General features: G+C 39.2%; 3 protein-coding genes across 4 annotated transcripts; 2 read left to right on the forward strand and 1 right to left on the reverse strand.

Annotated features, from left to right (window-relative positions):
* Window positions 1–354: 354 nt before the first annotated feature.
* Window positions 355–9,450, reverse strand: tmem38a (transmembrane protein 38A). The gene is made up of 6 exons (XM_061033857.1): window positions 9,043–9,450; window positions 4,132–4,288; window positions 2,981–3,165; window positions 1,809–1,896; window positions 1,196–1,313; window positions 355–1,036 (listed from the first exon to the last, which is right to left on the reverse strand). The coding sequence occupies exons 1-6, from the start codon at window positions 9,164–9,166 to the stop codon at window positions 836–838; spliced, it is 873 nt and encodes a 290-aa protein (XP_060889840.1). The 5' UTR covers window positions 9,167–9,450; the 3' UTR covers window positions 355–835.
* Window positions 9,451–11,129: 1,679 nt separating this feature from the next.
* On the forward strand, window positions 11,130–13,993 carry smim7 (small integral membrane protein 7). The gene is made up of 5 exons (XM_061033858.1): window positions 11,130–11,280; window positions 11,491–11,532; window positions 11,621–11,673; window positions 11,788–11,878; window positions 12,882–13,993. The coding sequence occupies exons 1-5, from the start codon at window positions 11,255–11,257 to the stop codon at window positions 12,895–12,897; spliced, it is 228 nt and encodes a 75-aa protein (XP_060889841.1). The 5' UTR covers window positions 11,130–11,254; the 3' UTR covers window positions 12,898–13,993.
* A 1,329-nt stretch (window positions 13,994–15,322) lies between these two features.
* On the forward strand, window positions 15,323–20,558 carry LOC132966591 (mediator of RNA polymerase II transcription subunit 26-like). Of its 2 annotated transcripts, none has more exons than XM_061033859.1 (3): window positions 15,323–15,671; window positions 17,543–17,620; window positions 17,722–20,558. In XM_061033859.1, exons 1-3 carry the CDS (start codon window positions 15,600–15,602, stop codon window positions 19,246–19,248), a joined length of 1,677 nt encoding a protein of 558 aa, XP_060889842.1. In that variant the 5' UTR covers window positions 15,323–15,599; the 3' UTR covers window positions 19,249–20,558. The 2 variants fall into 2 exon arrangements, with proteins under 2 accessions (XP_060889842.1, XP_060889843.1); XM_061033860.1 differs by having other exon boundaries at window positions 17,546–17,620.
* Window positions 20,559–20,888: the final 330 nt, after the last annotated feature.

Raw genomic sequence — 20,888 nt, forward strand, 5'->3', positions numbered from 1 at the left:
AATTAAAATGGTATTCACACAATAATGAACTGGTAGTACTACTTACCCTATAATAATGTTAGTTAAGATTGTGAAAATAACCAGAATACAAGAGTATTGTGTGACGTAATGGGCCAGAATTATTTAGTACTGCTGAGATAAACTTTGACAAGAAATGTTTCTCAATCAGTTTTTGCAATTATTCTTTCAGAAAACATTATAAGGTGTGTTTATTTGAAATTTTCAATATTCTATACATTCTGGTATAGAACATTTACAGTCACAAAAAAGTTGTTTTACTTGTAGCAAAAGCTGTTGATGTGTCGCTCTGTTTTATACTATTGAAAAGTCGATCAGTAAAGAAAACCACAAAGACCATGTTTCTCTTGATTTTATTGAAAGACATGATGTTGTCCTCTTCTCAGTGTAAAAGCAGCAATGTTATTTCACAATTTTCTTTTCTTTCGAGTTTGAATTTTTTAATGGAGAGTCAGTTGAATTAAGAAAAAGTTTCTCCTTCTTTCTGAGGTGAAATAAGGTTTGATGGAAACACAACTACTGATGTGGATCAGAGGTCACTGTGACACGAACATGGATCACCACACAGTGCTGAGCACAGCTGCAGAAGTTCACAAACACTTAATGAAATAGGTTTCAGGTTGGTTTGAAGTGTGAATCCTTGCCGTAGTATTTACAGAGTTCTTGTGCTATGTAAAAGGCAGAAAGCACCGTTTTGCTCTAATAGAAAGGGTTTCATTTGTAAAACATCAAACTGTTCCCTTCCTGGAAAGGAATGGGAAGTTCCATCAAGTGGAGGCCGAGTCCGACGCAGTTTTCACTGTCGTAACACGGTGTCCTACTCTGCTTTCTTTGCCTTCCTCTTACGAGCACCTTCGCTCAGCTCCTCCTTGGTTTTCAGAGGTGATGATGGGGCGGCGGCAGCGTGATGGTGGTCTTCCTCAGATCCACCGAGAGGGGAGCCGAACAACAGGTGGCAAACCCAGGACTCAATGAGAGCGAATGGGGAGCCGTGAGAGTGTCGGGCGGTCATCACCACCTGAGGACCAAACAAGAGAAAGCTCTGGTAAAAAAAAAAACAACCTTTCTCACTAATCTAAAACAATTCCCATGTATACAACACAGCATATAGTTACATATAGAATAATCTGAAAAGCAACTCTGTCAACAACACGTAACACAGCAGTGATGATCTCACCTTGCTTGTGGCCATGAAGAGGGTGAAGACAAGGATGAGGGTGCTTTTTGACACTGGCAGATATTGAGCCTCCTGCAGGGTGAAGAGGATGGCTCCGTACAGACTGGCTTTGGTTGGGCTGCAAAGAGGAACATTAAAATAATAAAGACATGACATTTTGATTATCTTCACAGATAGAGAGGAAGATAAAATCATTGTATTGTTTAATGCATTTTTTTAAAGCATTCTTTTCTTGCAAATATGCGTCTCAACAAAACACAACCAAAGAATATTCTTTTTTAAATTATTATTAACTTAAAGCTCCTGTTGGGAACTTTTGGTTTGGTTGATTTTGGCAACCCCTGTAGACAAAACAGCTCAGAGAATAGGTGTGACGTTGTAAGACAGCTGCATTAGCCTGCCTAAGAGCATTTCTTGATGCTTCCACAAGGGGGCGCACAAAGTCTAAAAACTTCAACAAACCTTCTCAAAAAGAAAACAATTGGCAGTGTTAATTTAAGTGACACAACTCTTATGGTCAGAGTTTTGTCTCTGGGTTATAATTACTATATGCTTTATGGCAGGAGTGATGAGCTGTTGTTTTTTTTATCGGCAGCTGGAAACACAGACTTACAATGACATGTTCAGGATCTCGTTGGTGTCAGGCCTCCACACGCCGCGCAACAGCTGCTCAAAATTGGAAATGAGAGCTACTCCAGAGCCTGTAAGAATAAAAATAGACAGAGCGGAAAATTAGGCAAAAAAAGTGTGTGTCTCTTATGACTGCATTTTATTCAACATTTAACCCTACAGGGCCTCAGAAGACTACATGACAACATGTTCCCACGTTTATTTTATACCTTAGATTTTAGTAACATTGAAATGGTTCTAGTAGAAGTGAGTGATTCTCATCTAACCTGCTCTTTTCTGGGTAGCTCACTTTATCATGAGGGACTAGCACATGTTCACACTGGTATACAGTGTCAATGAAAATACAGCATGCATTCATGTTTCAATGTGGACATGTAGTTTCCTGAGGTTGTCACTGAATGAATGCAGCTGTCTAGAGAGAGAACTGCTGCCAGAGTGACAAGCACAGACTTCAACAGAAAGTACATGTAACAAGACAGCTGAACCTGCGATCTCTTACACTCTTGCGGTACTGTTTTCTGCCACAATAACTCAGTATGTCATCTCTCATTAGGTTTCAGAGTCAAAAAACAACTCCTACAAGCCCTTCTTCTCTCTAATAATGACACGTATTTCTATAATTGCAACAGGTACTAACACAGAACAATATCTGCTGTGTGGTTTGGTTAGCTTGGGCATCAAAACTACTTAATTAAGAAAAGTATCTTGCACTGGGTCTCTTACTGGGTTTATGGTTTTTCCATTCTTGCGAACCACTCTTAAGTGAGTACAATTTAGAAAAACTGTACTATAAGAACCAAGGTAGTTTACAAATGAGTGTCCAATTTTGACAACATGAGAGACACTTTTGCTCATAATCAGGGGGCTGCATAAAATGATGAAAACACACCAGACAGAACATTTTGGTGTATGCACCAGGCAAGCAACTTCTATTTGACAGAATTAGAGACATCTTTGGAATCTATTTTACAAATTGAAGTTGTTGTGAAATTTCAGAAACCCAATGGACTTAATGTTGTGCCACAACTGGAATTTAATACACTAAATCAATGTGACATATTATTGAATTCACAACACCACCCGCCCTGTGACAGGTGACTGCATATTTACAAAAGTGAATTGAAAAATGTTGCTGTAACATGATAAGACACTGACCTTTGACGTATCCGACGATGACCATGATGAGGAAGCCGTGGTGGTATGCGTGGTGGGCATGGTGGACACCTGCTGCGATCTTACGAGTGCGGACCACTTCCTTCAGAGCAACTAACACCAGCTTGACTGGTAGAAAAGCCACACACTTATAAAAGAGGTTCAGAGGGCAGTAAAAGACGAGGTACCTGGGGTTACATGACAACGACAGAGACAGAGGGTGGAGAATAAAAGATTACAGTTAGAGGGGGTGGTCATGATGTCAGAAATATTTTATAGGTTATGTTAAGAGACTGAGCCATGTTCAATCAAATCAGCAGATCAGCTGATGAGATGTTGGGGAAAATATGTTCAGAAATGATGCTGAACTGATCTTTTAAACCTGGTGTATTTTCCTTTTTCATCAGGAATAAAAAATAAACCACTTTGTTCACTGGAGATATTGGTAAGTCTACACCTGAAATACCAGCCAATACTTTGTAAAGGCTAGCTGGTGGGTAACTTAAAGGTACTCAGATAATCTAAACACAGGTAAAGTCATATACTGTAAATATACTCCAAAAAAGTTCCACAAATAAAAGTTCCCTTTTCACTTTTAGATGTTATATAACATTATGGATGTTTAAATGTTATAACTGCATTTCTCCTTGCTAGTTTTGCTTTATACAAACGTTGAACTGATAATTAAATAATTATTTATGTAAATAATTGTATGTTCTAATGTGCTAATTAATTTACCAGTGAATGGATTCTTTGTTTTGTGAAAATCCCGTCTCAATCACAAGAGCAAAAAAGCATCTTTTTTATGAGGTTGGTTTTGCTGACTCATCATTCCAAACCTTTCGTTTTTTATTACTTTAAAATATTAAGAAGAAAATCTCAAATGAAAGGAAAAGAAAAGAAACCTTCACATACTTAGAGTCAAAGCAGAAACATGTTTAGCTTCAACATGAACCAACACCATTAATTTAAGAACAAAATGTACGCCCCAGTTGTAGTGAGGTACCTTACTTTACTCAATTATAGCTCCTCAAAACTTTACTTATGTTCTAAAGTTAGTGTTGTCAGTTACAGCATTTTGGATTTACTCCATACATCTCTGTTTGTAAACCTTTCCCCTGTGATGTCTAACTTTGTTTCGAGGATTTTCTCACCACACAGCCGAGGCCAGCAGGATGTGACTGTTGTGTTGGAAATAGTCGATGGGGCTGCTTCCAAGCATGATATCTGCCAGGATGTAACTTCCAAAGCAGTAGAGCATGGCACAGAGCCAGGAGGCCACGGGACTCTTGCGAGAAACCTCCACCGAGCCTGCAACACAGAAGAGGAGGAGGTGAGGGACGGAGGAGCTGAAGGGCATGGACAACATTCATACAGCAGCCACTTCACTCTGACATCATGCTCAGGGTGAGAAGCTAAAATGTTGCTATAATGTCCTTGTGTTGAGTTCTAGGTCGTAAGTTGTATAGATCTCAGGGTTTTGTTCTGCTTTAAATCCCTCTCTTCCAAATTCATCAGCACCTGAAAGGACAATACCCCCTTAACCATTTAGACAACAGCTAATGTTAGCATCAACCACCCACTAATACTCTATTTTACCGTTAGCATAACCAGCAAGGAACTTGTTGAAAATTAGTCAAATATTAGTTTTACAAAATAAAATCAAGATTGCTTAAATTCCTTGCTAACATAACGTTAGCTTGAGAAAATGGCTAGTTAATACAGGCTACTTGCTAACTGAGCAATGTTGGCTAAACTAGTGCTTGAGTGCTAACATAATCTGTTTCCTGAAGTTAGCTAATTGGTTAAATATTGAGTTTTATTTAGAATTTTGGCTAGAAATGGGTGTGGTTGCTTATTGTACAAGAAGTAACAGAATTATACCTAACACTTATTTGACTAAGAACCTGAAAAGAAGTAGCCTACAAGATTTTGACAGAATTTGAGCTCCTCCCCCTGAGCGAGTTCTCAGGGGAAAATGGCTGCTGTCTCAATATGGTGCACTATAATGGAAAGAGCACAGCATAGCACCATGTGTAACACGTGTGTTTATAAGTGAAGTTAGTAGGCCTACTGTTGGTGGCGGAGTCTGTGTGAAGCAAAATGTGTTGATGCGTCTATGATAGTAAGTCAAATACTATGAAAAAAACTTTTATAAATCACATATTCATGACATTATCTGCCTAAAAATGATTGATTAGAAACGTTTTCAATCATTTTTTCAAAATCAATTAGGCCTACCCAGTTGATTTATTCACAGAAATAAATAGAAAAAGTACAGCCTACATATAAGTAATTGAAACAAAGATTAAGTCAAAAGAATCTGGTTGTAAGGAATCATTGATTTATACATTTTCTAAAATTTGAGTTCCTACCCGCCGAACTGTTATCAGTGACCTTAAAAAGAAAACAGTATCAGTGGAATCCTTATGTGTCTATGTGCTGTATCTTAATCCACACCCAGTTGACCATTTCAGTTCACGCCCTGATAATCCGCCTCTTCAACATAACCTAATATTGACTCAAGACTTCCACAGTGATGCATGAGCTGACAGTTTACCCACTCAACAAGTGACTGAGTCTACAAGCAGAACACACATAGCTGTGTCATTCATAAACTCATGTGAAATAGTTAGCATTCATTTTTATTATAATACAAAAACATCTATCCCATATCTGTATATTGTACCAATACAATTATAAAGGTCTACACCCAAATATACTACGTAAACATGTGCTGATGAGCAGCCTGTAATACATCAGAATGTGAAATGTGTTTATCAGAAAGTTTATCTAGATCTCATGGCACTAGTGTTTATTTACATAAAAGCACGCTCTAATGGTTCGTATCCGAAGCCTGAATAAAAAGTATTGATTGATTGAAACAGTTTAACTTAAACCTGAAGTACTTAAGAGACGGAGACAGTTAGTTCGCTGTACTCTTCTAGCTCACATCCAAGAAAAGTTAAGACATTTTTTTGTAAACAATCAAGATTGCTGATGCAAAGCACATTCTTAACTTGCTATTGCTAACGTAACAAACTGGATGATAGTTGTGTAGCCTGCAGAAAGTAAGTGTTGGCATACTTAATAATAAGGTTTAAGTGCTGGTTACACAGTAAGGGGAGTCAACTTTTTCTTCATGATGTAAAGGAAACCAAGAACAAAGCAGAGGCACTGGTTTCATTGAATTGTTGATCTAACTAGCTAACACTGGGTAAGCCTAACTTTAGCTTCATCCAGATCTACGTTAGCCACACTGTAGCTACAGGGGCAAAAGTGAGAAACAAGCTACCATTATAGTTTATACTTTCGCTGTACAACATTGTACAAACCTAGTGGGCCCATCTTACGCTAACAGTCTTCAGTGGTTTGCTTGAAGCACATTTAAAATCTTCAGGACTTCATTTCTGAAACCACACACGGCATTCCTAACTAGGAATGTTAGAAACCCCCAATCCATGTCGTACTGTAAGTATGTAGCATAGAATACAAAATAAAGAAGTATAGGCTTCTGTTATAGAAATGTTTTATAGTTTTCACTGCTGAGGTGTTCATGTTATTCAAGAATAAGATATCTTTTTGGCACTATAGTTTCATAAAAAGGGTCTGAATTCTGTTTGAGCATGCACATATGAAAAACAACCTGAATGTTTTATATTATATACAAAAACTGGCTGAAGACTTAACAGTCTCATAGCCCTGGCGGAGACTTTCAGTAAATCAAGACATGAACAGAAACCCGGCTGCTTCACCGCACAAATCTCCAACAACAGGTGGGTGAGGGTGTCGTGGTGGCTGGTGCTCAGTTTGTATGCAATCTGATCCTGAGAAATGTCCGCCCTATAAATATAGTCTGCTTGACTGCTTCTCAACTGTAAGGCCCGTCTTAACCTTTAACCCCAACACTTGTCTCACCTTCCCCACCCATGTCGACCCCCAAATACTCATTCATGTTCTCCTCTAACATGGACTGCAAACTAACACTCTCCACTCAGACACATGTCAGGAAAGGTGAATACTCAATGATCTTGCAAATGTTGGCTGCAGGTGACATTTGACTGTAAAATATCCACAGATTTGATGTATGATAGAGGTTTGTAGTTACAGTCATGAAGTCATCTTTGGTAGCCTTATGTAGCACTTAGCCTGAAGTAGGCTATAACACTAAAGTAAACCTGAAAGATGTTTATTTTAAAACAAGCTATGTCACTGTGTTGCCTAACCCTCCTGTTCCTTTTATAGATAATACAACGGTTTTTTTTTAAAGAAGGTGTGCACAGCAAAATATTAAAACGGTTTAAAATCCTAAACCCCTTTAGATGATTCAAAACTCAGGGATATTCATTAATATGTGTATGTATAAATGTATAGATGTGCTCACTCAAGCGAAATCTCTCAACCGATATGACTGTTTAAGGACAAATTCAAAGACTTTTTTTGGATTAAATACAGGTTGTTGTTTTTTGTGTTTTGTTTTTACAATTAGCCTGTTAAATTAATTGCAGCAGAACCAGAGATACATGATTAACTTGTCAAAAATGTGTGCCTACATCACCCAAAATGCAACTAACGGTTAAGCTGTAGGGTTGTTCTAGAGTAGTTGGGGCTAATCTCAATCTAGTAAATTCACGTCTGTTTCACTCCACAGACCCAGAGGCCAACTTGAGGTCTCCTGTCCAAACTGATGCCGACTCAAGTGACATCACATAAGGCAGTGTATTAGACTTCATGCCGCTTCCTTTGGAGTCTCAGTGTTCAACAATAACGTTGATCATACTTTTCACGTGCACTTTGAGGTTCACGTTGTAAACTGAGTTAGAGCAATGGAAAACATCCAACCACAAATCTTTTCTTTTTCTACCGATTCTGGTTTCAGCTTTGTGGAACACAATGCAGTGGCTTCACCCTGATTTCTTCAAAAACTTTTTTTTTTAAATATGTGTGAATCATAACTTTGTGGGAAATAGAAAATATTTCAAATAATTTAAGTGTCTACACATGTAGCTCATTGTATATAACAAGTGTCTAAAAACCAAATGAAAACATATTGAGAGCTTAATTGATAATCTGACATATAGGTCCCATCTTTTCCTCAGCAAGCAAGTGGAGTAACATGGAAGATGTAAATGTGGGTACATTTAGTTTTTCACAGAAAGAAAAAATGTAGCTTGTATTTGATGTGCACTCCAGGCTCCTTTAAGGCTGTAAAGGAGGATTGTAAATGTTAGATTTTTTAATGAGCTTAAGTTGTGTACGGTGCTCCACCGCAATGACTGAACTCTTGTAACCAAGTAAACTTTTCTTTGGGGTGGAGTTAACTCAAACGCTACACACTCCCAGGAACAATAAGGTCAGACTGAGCTGCTTGTTTGACAATGTATTTCATGTCTAACATTCAAGGTAAGTAACACACTCAGCTGCAGCCTAAAAGTGTGCAGCAGAAGGGGTTCAGAGGCCCACTGACACTGTCTATTTCAGGATCTTCTATTTATTGCCTAAGTCGCTGGTATGCAAAGGCTTTCTCTCAGGTTTCACCCTCCTCGAGCTCTCAAAGGAGTCGGATCTTGGAAAATATCAGGCTTTTCACCCAAAGCTGAGTTGTTTAATCCAGTTCAGTGATTTCCAGGGTGAAAATGAGGTCAGACTATACTGCAGCATCAGAGTCTCCTCACACCAAGCAAGCTGCAGCTGCAAGTGCTCCTGCTTCCTTTATGTAACAGGTCATGCTTTATAAGGACAGAGATTACAGCAATAGAAAGTCCGTATAGGGATATAAGTGTAACACAGAGGAGCAACTTCATGTGACAGGCAACTTTGATTATTCACAAGTTTTCAATGAGTAAAGTTTTAAACTTCCATAGTAAGCTATTAGTTTGTGCTTGTTTTTTCTCTCTCGTTGTGTTGATGTAATGAAATGTAGGTTATGTTTTAGCACTTGCCTGATGAATGTCGACCTCAACAAACATCAAAACGCATCATTTTCATCAAGTAGGAACCTTAAACTGATTAAACAACAACGCTAATTTCAAGCAAAGGGAAAAAAAAGTCTCATGTGCACTGACCTGGCTCGTACTTGAGGTAGAGGATGGACACGATGTAATACGCGAGATCAAACACAGGAAACATTCCCATTTTGGAGAAAATTTGGGGAAATTCGCCCAAATTAAGAACTGCCAGCACGTCCATGATGCCCGTCTGGTAAACAACAAATCCCTGTTTTTAATTCCAACTGCGCAGTCTTGATGCGAAAGCCCCCCGAGCCCGGTCCACCGACTCTCCGCCAAAGCCCCCCGGTATCAACAGTGAAAGACCGTGTGACACTCAAGCCCTCCTATTAATACCACTCATCTCTACAGTCTCAGCATCATCATCATCCTCATCTGCGCTCCGTGCCAGCTGCTCCGCGACAGGGGGTTAAACATGTCAGCTGCCAGAAATGTCAAAACAAAAGGCTTGTCCTCCTGTGCTCTACATCGATGTAATTATTATTGACCAAAACGCTGTTTTGAGGCTCGACTGCAGTCTGTAGACGCTGTAAAGCCAGGAGATTTCCCATGCTTTATACAAAGAGAAAGATTGCTTTATCATCTGGTACGAAACATCCACAAGAGTCAGATCCTGCATCAAGTCTGCCTCGCAGTCAGATGATCGGCTCTAATCCTAAACAAACAGCTCGCTAACATTAGGATACATTGGCTGTTCACATTCCCCCACATGATGCAGTAACCCTAACTTCATATTAAGTCACAGCTATACCAGCCATGTAGCCTACGAATAAACAACAGCGCGATTTATTATATTTTTCAAGCATTGGATGTAGCCTCTGTATTTTTTTTTATATATTTCCCTTTAAATCGAGACTAATCAGAGCAACGACCTCCGCCACCACCAGAGGGCCCCAAAGCTATAGGCTACATTTTAAAATGATTTTTAGTTCAAAGTGTCAACTGTTCTAAATTAAGACAATATTTTTTTATTTTTTTATTTGTAAATTTTATTTCATTAAAAAACAATAAAGTTAAGAAAAACAAACAAACAAAATTTTGAATGAAAAGGAGCAGAAAGAAGATTAATCTTGTAATATCTGCCCCTCTTTCACAAAACATTAATTAAAACAAAACAGAACACTTAATTCAAAAACAATTTATTCTATCTATATTACTAAGATAGGTAAAAAATTATGTGGTAAATGGTTGTGTTGGGCATGCTGGGCACACTGGCTCATCCATTTGTTTAGACCTAGGTCATTCTTTAATAACTGCATCTATTTTGCTTAATGCTTTTCTAAAAATGATATCTTATTTTTTTTTTGTTTGATTTGCCTACTTTCCACTGTTAGATTAATGACTAGTTTATTTTTTTTTAGGCTATAGGCATTCAAAATATAAAATATATTTACAAGGATCTACCTGAAATTAATATTTTAGAAGACTACATCTTATACTTAGTGACTTTCTGAGCTTCAATTCTACAATTCTTCCGGTATCATAGCGCCACCTACTGTAAAGAGACTGTACTACGTCTCATAATAGGCCTCACAACATCACTTGTTCTCCAACTTTTACAGGTTGCATGACAGTGCCGGCAAGAACAGCTCTATGCCGTGGTCATCAAAGTGTTAAAAACCCCATCTAATTCCCCCACAACAATTTTCCAAACTTTGTACTAAACGTAGACTTTAGTCATTGTTGGAGCCAAATGAGGTGTTTGTTTTGTGTGATGCTATTTTCCTTGTGGTTGTGTGTGTTGGCCCTCTACTGGGCACTATGTGTAGCCTGGGCGGATGCTGTGGTGAAGGCAAGGCTACAGGTGAGGTGGGACATGTGATTGAATGGAGGCAAACTGTTTTTTTTTTTTTTTTACCGTGTCAGCCTGTCGGAGTTAAACGCATCCAACGCGGATTTGTTTGTTTTATTTATAGACGTAGTGGTTCGTCATATTTTCCTTTATTTGATAAGAAGTGTTTAAACATAAATGGATTGAAATATCCAAATCAAATCATCAATGGACTGTGTTAATTTCTTCGAGCTAAGCATGCGTCCGAAAGCTTCCACATTCATCCCTGAAGTGACTTTTCTAAACAATATTGGGTTTGTTAAAATTGGTCACTACAGTCATTTAAAAGCGGAATCACCCGAGTGCTGCCTGCAGGAGCAGCCTGTCAGTCGAGCAGCAGGGCAGACACAACTTCTGAACCCACGGTTGCTATTGGTCACTTTCTTGTAATGCGTGGACGTACACGGAAGCGAGTCTCTGTGATGTGATGTGGACAAAATGATCGGAGACCTATTGATATTTGGGTAAATTCATTTGTTATTTTCGATCTTCTATTTATCTAAACACCTTCTCAACGTGTTACTGTGCTCGGTCATTAGTTAAGTAGCAGTGTAAACAAGATAGCTCCGCGCTAGTGCCAGCTCCCCAGCTGTTGCTAGCGCTAAAGACAGGTTACAATGTTACCTTAATATTCAGCCTGCTGTCAAACTATCCGATTTTTGTTTGTTCTTTAGGACCTTACTGGTGAATGCAGGAGCTGTGCTGAATTTCAAGCTGTGAGTATTTAAGTTAGAGTCATTAGAAAAGCGAAATTCTAAAAAAAAAATAAAACAACCTGGGAAATGTTTTGTGGGTGTTTTGCAGCAAAAGGAAGGAGTCTCAAGGATTTGGAGATGAGTCCAGAGCACCGACAACAGGTAATTTATATGTTAGTGTAAGAAAGAGGAGAAGAAGTTAAAGAACAGTGCGTGTCACAGGTATCTATAGTTATGACAGTGTTGCCACAAATGTTGAAATGTAATGTTTTTCAGGTGACAACATCAGAGAGTTTCTGCTCAGCCTGCGGTACTTCCGGATCTTTATCGCCCTGTGGAACATCTTCATGATGTTCTGCATGATCCTGTGAGTCTTTAATGAAGTCTCTATCCTTAATCAGCTTCCCCCCCAAAACAAAACTTTATTCCTCTTCGTGCTACATTTACTAAAAACTGTAATGCTCAGCTTTGTAAAGAATTTACTTTTTTTTAAAGGGGAACTAAATAATTGTTACCCACTTACTCTTAAGATTTCTTCTGTCAGAATGACAAAAAAAAATGAGCCCAGGATTGAGTGCCGGATGGGGAAGGGGAATCAAATGCTCTCTTGGCTCTGGTCCTCGGCTGTGATCTGATGACTGTCTTTAAAAATATGGTCGAATCAGCCTTACCCCTAAAAGACTGACATTTGTTTTGGCTCTGGCTGTGTCCAGTCAAACGTCTGCTGTAGTACAGGAAAATGAGTGGGTCTTTCAAGTCAAAGCAACATATGACATTTTTTTACGGTAGAGTTTTCAGGGTTACATTCTCATTCTGTATTGGTAATTCATTTTATGTTTTGCTTTTGCAAGCCCAATTTCCTTTATCCTGACCCTTATTCAATTCAATTCAAAAAACTTTATTTGTCCCCGGGGGGCAATTCAAAGGCACACAGAGCAGTAAATTAACAACAGTGCAAGTACAAAACATTTTAACCTAAATATAAAGTGTCAATTTAAATACAACTTAAAGCTTAGACTTAACTTAAAAATACAAAATATAAAAGAGTAGATATAAGTGGACAGTGATCGGACTAACAGATGTAAACAGATGTAATCATAACTATGTGCAGTAGTGACCAGATGTAAACAGAACTATGTGCAATAAACAAGAAATAAATATATATATGTACAGAGCTATGTGCAAGTAGGCAAATACTAAATGATAAGTTATTAAGGTGCATGGTGAATAATTATGCTTATGCTTCAACTCTGCCTCAGTTTGATTTATTATTACAAGATATATCCCAATGTATTTTAAAAGAAGTTCTATAAATTGCTGTGAACTTGTTGCTTTTTTAATTGACTGCATGTCTTCAATACTCCATCCAGATTATTTGGATCATGATCAACACCCGTGGGATGGATGACGTCTATCAGAATGCTGACAACATGGATGACTACTTGTTTATTAGTTGCTCTTTTGGCCCTTAAAACTCTAATTATGCTCCATTTACCTTTAAGATCCCAAAGCTTAAAGCTACTTCTGTTTGAACAGGTATTTAGGAATTACGGGATATATTGTTTCCTACAGAAGTTGTTACTTTTTGACCCTTTTTTGTTAGAGCTGTTACTGTACCAGTCCCCCCCCGACCTCTGATGTTCACGTGTTGTCTCCTGTCCTTGTATATGCTTGCAAATCACAGCATGTTACCTCTAGAACAGTGGTTCCCAACCATTTTTCCTTGCGCCCCCTCACACACACACACACACACACACACACTACTTGCATCATTAAAAGCAGAGCCCTCCAGGGCCCACATATTAAAAAAAGAAATGAATTCATTGATTAAAATCCCAACAGGAATGGCCTACACACACTTGTTTTTATCAAAATGATTTAGTAAAAACTATCCAATAAGTGTGTTATCAACATTTTTGGTAGTGCATATCTAACACCCTTCTGATAACATAACAGACAAAGCCTCTTGCCTCCTCTCTCCTGAGATCTCTGACCCCGATCGGGAACAAAGCTCTTGCCTATCAGTTTACAAATTCGACACACACCAGGTTTGAAAATGCTGTCAGAGTTCAAATGGATTCAACAAGATCCTTCAAAATGTCCACTCTCACTTAAAGAAGTCTGGATTTCCTCTGTCGGTGATAAGTGACAAAAACATTTACCCATTTACCCATCATCTGCGATGCATTGCATTGTCAATACAGACCATTTTAATGCAGCCCCTCAGATATAAAACAAATTCCATGTTGCTGAGCTCTGAGGCACGTGCTGTATGTAAATGTATATGCACTGTTATGTAAATGTTTCTTTATTAACAATAAAAAAAGTTTTCTTATCTAATGTCTGCCAATTGACTTCCAATTATATACATGTAAACTGCATACATAATGTCTGTCTCCTTTGTCAATTATCATTATTTAGGATGAGACGTCTGCATGATACTTCATCTTAATAATACAACTTACCAAGTGTATACAAAACATCTATTTAGCTGTAGAACAATTAAAGCAAAATAATATACCCTGTTTTTTTGTTGTTTTTTTGTAATAAGGGGCAGTTTTGGAATCAACTGTTGCCCCTAACATTTCAGTGCCACAGAAGAAAAATAGGACAAAAACACATATTGTACTATTCTTCTTGATAAGGCATATAACCACCCTGTTTGTAACCTGAAAAATCAATAAGTGCAATTGCTATGAATACTTAAAGAAAAGGTTTGTGTAACTCTCTAGATGCAAGTTTTTTTTTTTTCATTGATTTTGAATCTTCCCCATTTCAGTTTTGTAATTTTGTTTTCAGCAAGTGATCATGGTATTGAATCCACTGGCAGGTAGCATAGAAATGTAATCAGAGGGGAATCATCTGAATGGGTGTCAAGTTTGGGATAATTGTGTCAGAGGGAGAATTTGGATCATGAAACCTGTAAGGGGCAAGTGCTCTGTATTCTGTAGCCATTCAATCCTGAACCTTTGCAAATGCATTTTGCGATTTTTTTCCCCCCCTCTGCATATCTCTGCTCAATAATAAAGATCCTCCATTTTGAAATGTTGTGTCAAATATTTTCATTGTACTCTTTTTATGTTTTTAAATTCATTTGTATCATCCTCCGTAAATCCTTCTTATATTCTGATAGTCGAGTTTATTTGATTGTCATTACATCCACATCTTTATTTGTAACACATTAAGTGGGGCAGTGTGCTCAGAAGATTCTATATACATAAAAACACTCCCATCTGAAGATTTGTCATGACAGCACGTCTCAAATTAATTGAAAAAAAAACAAAAAAAAACTGTTTCACATTAGTAAAATACTAAAACACCAAAAAGCTTTTCGCGAGGCTCGAAGAGTTTTACGGTATAAAATGTGACCAACTAATTTTGTAATTTATTTCAAGGATAGCCCCTTGAGATGCATCATCTCATTTACAAAACATACATTTCATATTTCATTTCATTTCATATTTGATTTATTTGCTCAATTCAGTGTATGGTTTTCAACACCATAATACACAACAAAAAAATATTATCTCATAATGCTGAAACACTGTTCATGAGCAAACAGGATCAAAATCAAAATAAAAGGTGAATCCAAAACATTTAATTGATGCTAATCGATTAATATAATGTAGGAAAAAAAACCCTCTGAGGAGGAGAGACAGAACTATTGTCCATCTGTAGAACAACATCGCCAACGTGATCAGTCCCATTACGTCAAATTCTCCCACCATGCACTGCGCCAGCGCTTCACAAAAAGCCCGATGAGCGTACCGAAACAAGAGAAGGCTACCAGCCGAGGAGAGGAGGAGGAGGAGGGGGGTTGGGGGGTAGCCGATCCTCTGGAGGCAAGTCCGTGCCCGTCGCCAACACAGTAAAACATAACGGATGAAAACACAGATCTGGATGCATCATAAAACATGGTGCTCAAACACACAGAAGAGCTTCCGACTAGCCTGTGAGTGCCGGCAGGTTTCACAACCAAGCGCCTCTTCTGCGGGGCGGGAGGGGGGGGGGGAGAGAGAGAGAGAGAGAGAGAGAGAGAGAGCTGACTGAGTCCGTCCGTCCTGACTGACCCGTGACACCGCCAGGCGATGACAGCGGCTACAGCCACTCCGCAGGTGATGAGGGACCGGCTGCTAAAGGCCATCGACGGCCAGAGCAATGTGAGTATACCTGCTTGTTTTTCCAAAGGAAGCGAGAGGCAGACCGGCAGACAGTAGAGCCACAAAGGGTTGACAAAGTGGGGGGTAGTAGTGTGTAGGTATAGCGAGTCATTATTTGCTTGCTAAGTAGCCGGCTAACATCTCCAGTTAGCGAAAGAGACAATCCGCCTTTACTGGCCGCTGGTGGCCACCGTTGTTGGAGTCCAGTTGACACTAAATGTCCAGTGGGTTTAAGACTGGGAGGCCTGTGAAACTGATTTAGGTGTGGAGTGTTAATCGACATGTTGATGTGTTTCAGTGACAGACAGTTCTTCCTTTTTGGTTTTAGTTAAATCAGGTCATCACAAATATTAGACTAGTATCTCGACTCCCACCTTTTTTTTAGTGCTGAGGAATTTGTCACAGCACAGTTTTTAAACACTGGGAAGATACGATCCCTATTACAAAGAGTAAAAGGTTTACACAGTGGCATCATAACCTGATATCTAAATATACTGTAGATGTGTTATTTACCCTTTTTTTGGAGCAATGATGAATACACTGCTTTGGTCGAGGTAAGGAACATGATTTAATGACACTTTGTGATTACTTCTACATATTGTCTGTGTCACTGTTCACACTAACAATCCTTTTTATCTGGGATTATATAGTGGCCTGTGGGTAAAACACAGGCGTCATAACAAAATTGTTACCACTTTTAATAACAACACTACCAATGTCTTTCTTGGGAAAATCAAGCAAATGAAACACCTGATTTTATTTTTTAACTTCAATCATGAATGAAAGTCCAGTTAAAGCATTGCTACACAGCCTACAATGTTCCATCACTACCAGACCGGTTAGAATGATTTAGCAGCGTTTTAACAGCGTTAAAGAGAAACTCCTTTAGTTGAAAAACATCTGTTGTGTCCAAGGGGCAACCTCTGGTTTTGAAAAATGAAGCAGCAATCCGGCATTCTTCAAGTGTCCGCTTGAGGCTGGCTCCAAAGACCCCCTGAAGTCACATACACACCCCATTCACAAGTGCCAGTTTTTACAGCAAACAAATAGCATGTTTACAGCCTGGTGCAAAAGACGATATAGGTCTGATTAGTTTATGTCCTCGTGGGCACACACTGTATGGGGGGTGATTATTATTATTATTTATTTTTTTAATGCATCCGTGATTTTTATGAATGATACGAGTTATGCATAGTTAAACTTGCAGCAGACCTGATTGACAGGTGGGTGCAATGTAGCTGTTTGTAAGGAGGCTTAAAACCTGCCTCAGCTCCAGCTCTGAGCCTGTCGTTAGGTTGTTGAAAGTGAGGCTGAGATATGATTGTCAGCGTGGCGGCTGCAGCCGATGAGCCCCCTGAAGTAACAGATTGGTGACGTCGCTCAGATTGGTCCATTAATATTTACAGTCTATGGGTGAGACAGCATTTCCAAGACGGTGACCACCACCGATGGGACTCCAAAACACTCTGCAGTAACAGATGGGTGATGTCACTCAGGCATCATATGGATCATTAGATCAGGCTTGGTCCAAGTGAACAGACTTCTATTTGTATTTCTTTTCCTCTATCATACATGCAGCTCTGACCTGGTCTTCTCGTGGGAAACAATTACACATTTGCATGCAATCTAACTTTACTCATTCCGTGCCTGAAACCGGTTTGAGTACATAGTCTGTTGATATGCAGGTGCACATATGAGAGTCCATTCAAATCATTTCTCTGTCTACAATTCATGCAAATTTGGCCTGTTAAGCTCTGAATGACCAATTGTAACATCTTAATAAAAACCATTGTACCTGGATGCTGTGGTTGTAATGTAGACATTATACTGAAGGCTCAGGATTTTCAATGTAAATCTATATGTCTTTTCAGCAGATATGCAACATGGTGGTAGTTATGGAGGTGATCTCCTATCTGGAGAAATATCCCATCACCAAAGAAGCACTGGAGGTAGGTTACATTCAGACCTATTAAATGTGAGATTAAGTTAATATGGGCTTAAGTTGAATCAACTTCTAGCAGCTCTTTGACACTAATTCTATCTCCTCAAGGAAACTCGTCTCGGCAAACTCATCAACGATGTCCGCAAGAAAACCAAGAATGAAGACCTTGCAAAAAGAGCCAAGAAGCTCTTGCGAAACTGGCAGAAGCTTATTGAACCGGGGAAGGGTGAGGTGTTGTCCAAGGGACACACTGTTGCATCCTGGTCTTCAAATGGTTGCGTCGCCACTCCAGCCATTACCACACCATCAGGTAAAACCGGGGCAGAGTTGAAGAACAGAAACGACTTCAACAACTGTTCCCCCCTTAGGATGGAAAAGTTGAGCAACAAAAAACGAAAGGGAAACCATAAGGAAGGAGAGCTTTTGCCAGCCAAGATATCCAAAAAGACACCTGATGATAAAATGCGAAGCTCCAAACAGCTGCCGACCAATGGACTTAGCAGTAGCTCTGAAATTTCTACAGAAATGTATGCACATCAGCCTTCAGATAGGGATATTCCTGAGCCTTTGGACAACAACAGGTTAAGTAAAATCCCAGTCAATGCTGTAAAACCTCATCCAAGTGCCCCAGGATACAGCAAGCCTCCTAGCACTTCTTCTTTGCTGAAGGCGTCAGTCCTGCAGCAGCATGCCAGACAGGAGCAAGCTGCTTCTGGGGGGCAGCATAAACCCAGAAGCCCGCGTGGTTTCTTGCACAGTCCTCAAACTTTAAAGCAGGAAGCTGGCTTTAATCAAACTGTACCACAAGCACAGAGGCCTGTGTCAGATGACACCTCTGTGTCAGGGTCTTCCCTTCAGCCTTCAAATATTTGTGTTCCAGGTTCGTGGTCTGCCGATTCAGACTCTAAAAGCAGGGCTCCCCATAAATCTCTTCTTAACTCACCCTTTAGTGATGGTGTCAGTTTGGAGGACAATAGTACTGTTAGCAATACAGGGAGAAGGAAAGGACACAATTACAAGCCTAAGGACTGTGTTGTTGTGAAGTCAGATGGACATACTGTAGAAGATAGCTCTAAACCAGTCAGGTTAAAAGACAGGAGGCTGACTTTTGACCCTGTGACAGGACAGATCAAACCCTCCTTTCTTAAAGAGCCTTGCCAGGAGGAGGAGGTCAGACTGAGCCACAGACCTGAATCCCAGTGGTCGGAAATGCCAAAACCCAATCAGCCCATTCCTCCCAGTTCCTTCCAACAGACGGACTGGAAAGAACTTTCTCGGAGCGAAATCATCCAGTCATACCTTAGCCAGCAAAGCAACATGCTCACATCATCGGGCACACACACACCTGGTGCACACTTTTTCATGACAGAGTTCATAAAAAAAGAGGAACACCAAAGTAAAGACGCCAAGAAGACACACACGCTTGCACCAGAACTCCCAGCAAAGGATTTACCGGGGGTCAGCAGAGAGGTCATCTATGAAGACCTGAACAGATTACACACCCAACACTGGTCTGGTGTTAATGGTTGCTCTGACACAAAGGGTCATTGGTATGACTGGACAGAGTGCATATCTTTAGACCCACATGGAGATGAGAGCAGGTTGAACATACTGCCGTACGTCTGTCTGGATTGAAACCAAGATCTGGTTGGAAGTTCTATGCTTTGTCCATCAGCAGAGTGACTCTGCATATGAAGGCACTTACATATGAGGTGTTTTGCACCTTTGGATAAAAGATGCGACAATGTGCTGACTGCTTCATAGTGTGTGGAGCAGAGGGTGTGTAATCAGTGCTCTTTATGAGTTTTTGAACAATGTGTGCGGGCAGGAAGAAAAATGGGCTATGCACAATCTGACCATGAAGTTGTCAGTGTTTAGTTACCGTACAGATTGAGTTTCCAAACCTGACATTGTTCGTATGGATGAGGACATATCATTAAACTGCAGAGCTACATTTACTCATTTTATTGTTAGCCTTGTGAACATGATTCCTGCATCTACCCAGATTCAAATAACAGTGCTGTATTTTTTTCTCCATGTTGAAGTTTTGTTAGTTTTAATCGAAATCGAACACGTATACCAATGAGGTCTCTGTTGGTATTTACTCAAAAGTCTTGGAACAAACCTGTCTATCAACAAAAAAGTTGCTATCATAATAACCATCAGTATTAAGAACTAAGAAATGTTTGAGCCATGAAATTGTTCCGCAAGGCACCTGTTTCAGCAGTATATAACTGTTTCATCCATCAGAAAAACAGACTGATCTGTTTCATAACAGAACAAAAAAAATAAGTGTGTTGTGAGTTTTGAATGTGGTTAAATTGTGAAACTGCCAGATGTGACTGTGCAGCTTGAGGTGAGAGAGAAAGGCATGTATTAGGCCAAAAAAATACACACGGAGAGAGAAATGTGGCTGCCATGAAAGATATTTATTTACATCTAAATATTCATTTTTAGTTTTAAATTAATAATTTCCACATGTTTTCAGACCACGCTGATTAATTTCTGGTTTCTTCATTCACAATTGTTTTGGTAATACAGCAGCCCTTTTCCTGTTCATACACCAACCTACTTAATCCGGGAAATACTTTCCATAATGAGAAATTGTAATAATGTAAACTAATTTTATTTTAAACTTGCCTTTTCTCTTGTGTATTTAGTTTGTAAAATATCAATTGACATGGCAGAGCAGTAAGTACTGTTAGCTTGCATCTTTGTACTGTAAGGAGGAGCTGGGATATAAATTGACATGCTGGATAAAGTACTTAATATCATTCCTTTAAATATTGTTTGCCTTATGGAAACTCCCCCCTCCCCTAAAGACAGCCTTAGTGAATACAGAAATTCATTTTTTTGTTCAGCTGAATGCAGAAGAGACCATATTTCCTACTTTGCCCTTTTAAGTGGACATGTTGATATGTGTTAATTAAAAAAAATTGAAGGAATTTTGATTGGCCTCTGTGTTCATTAATTTCTCTTTGCAGCTTGATCAGACAAATCCACAGGTCAAGATATAAGCTGGCTCAGTGAAGTAAGCACTTGTCAGAAATTTAATAATTTCCCAGGAGACACTCTGAAAAGCAGTATTTCCATATTGATGGCAAAATTGAACACTTTGAGCAAAACACCCTAATGCAATATGTACAGTTCAAGTAGTTCAACTAAGTTTTACTCGGGGAATGGTACAGCTCAGAAGTAAACATATTTTCATGCACCTGTTGTTCACGTTTGAAATTGTTTTTTTTTCTGTATTTATTCAAATTAGTACTTAAAGT

The sequence above is a fragment of the Labrus mixtus genome, chromosome 3, assembly GCF_963584025.1.
Source record: "Labrus mixtus chromosome 3, fLabMix1.1, whole genome shotgun sequence".
Classification (NCBI taxonomy): Eukaryota; Metazoa; Chordata; class Actinopteri; order Labriformes; family Labridae; genus Labrus; species Labrus mixtus.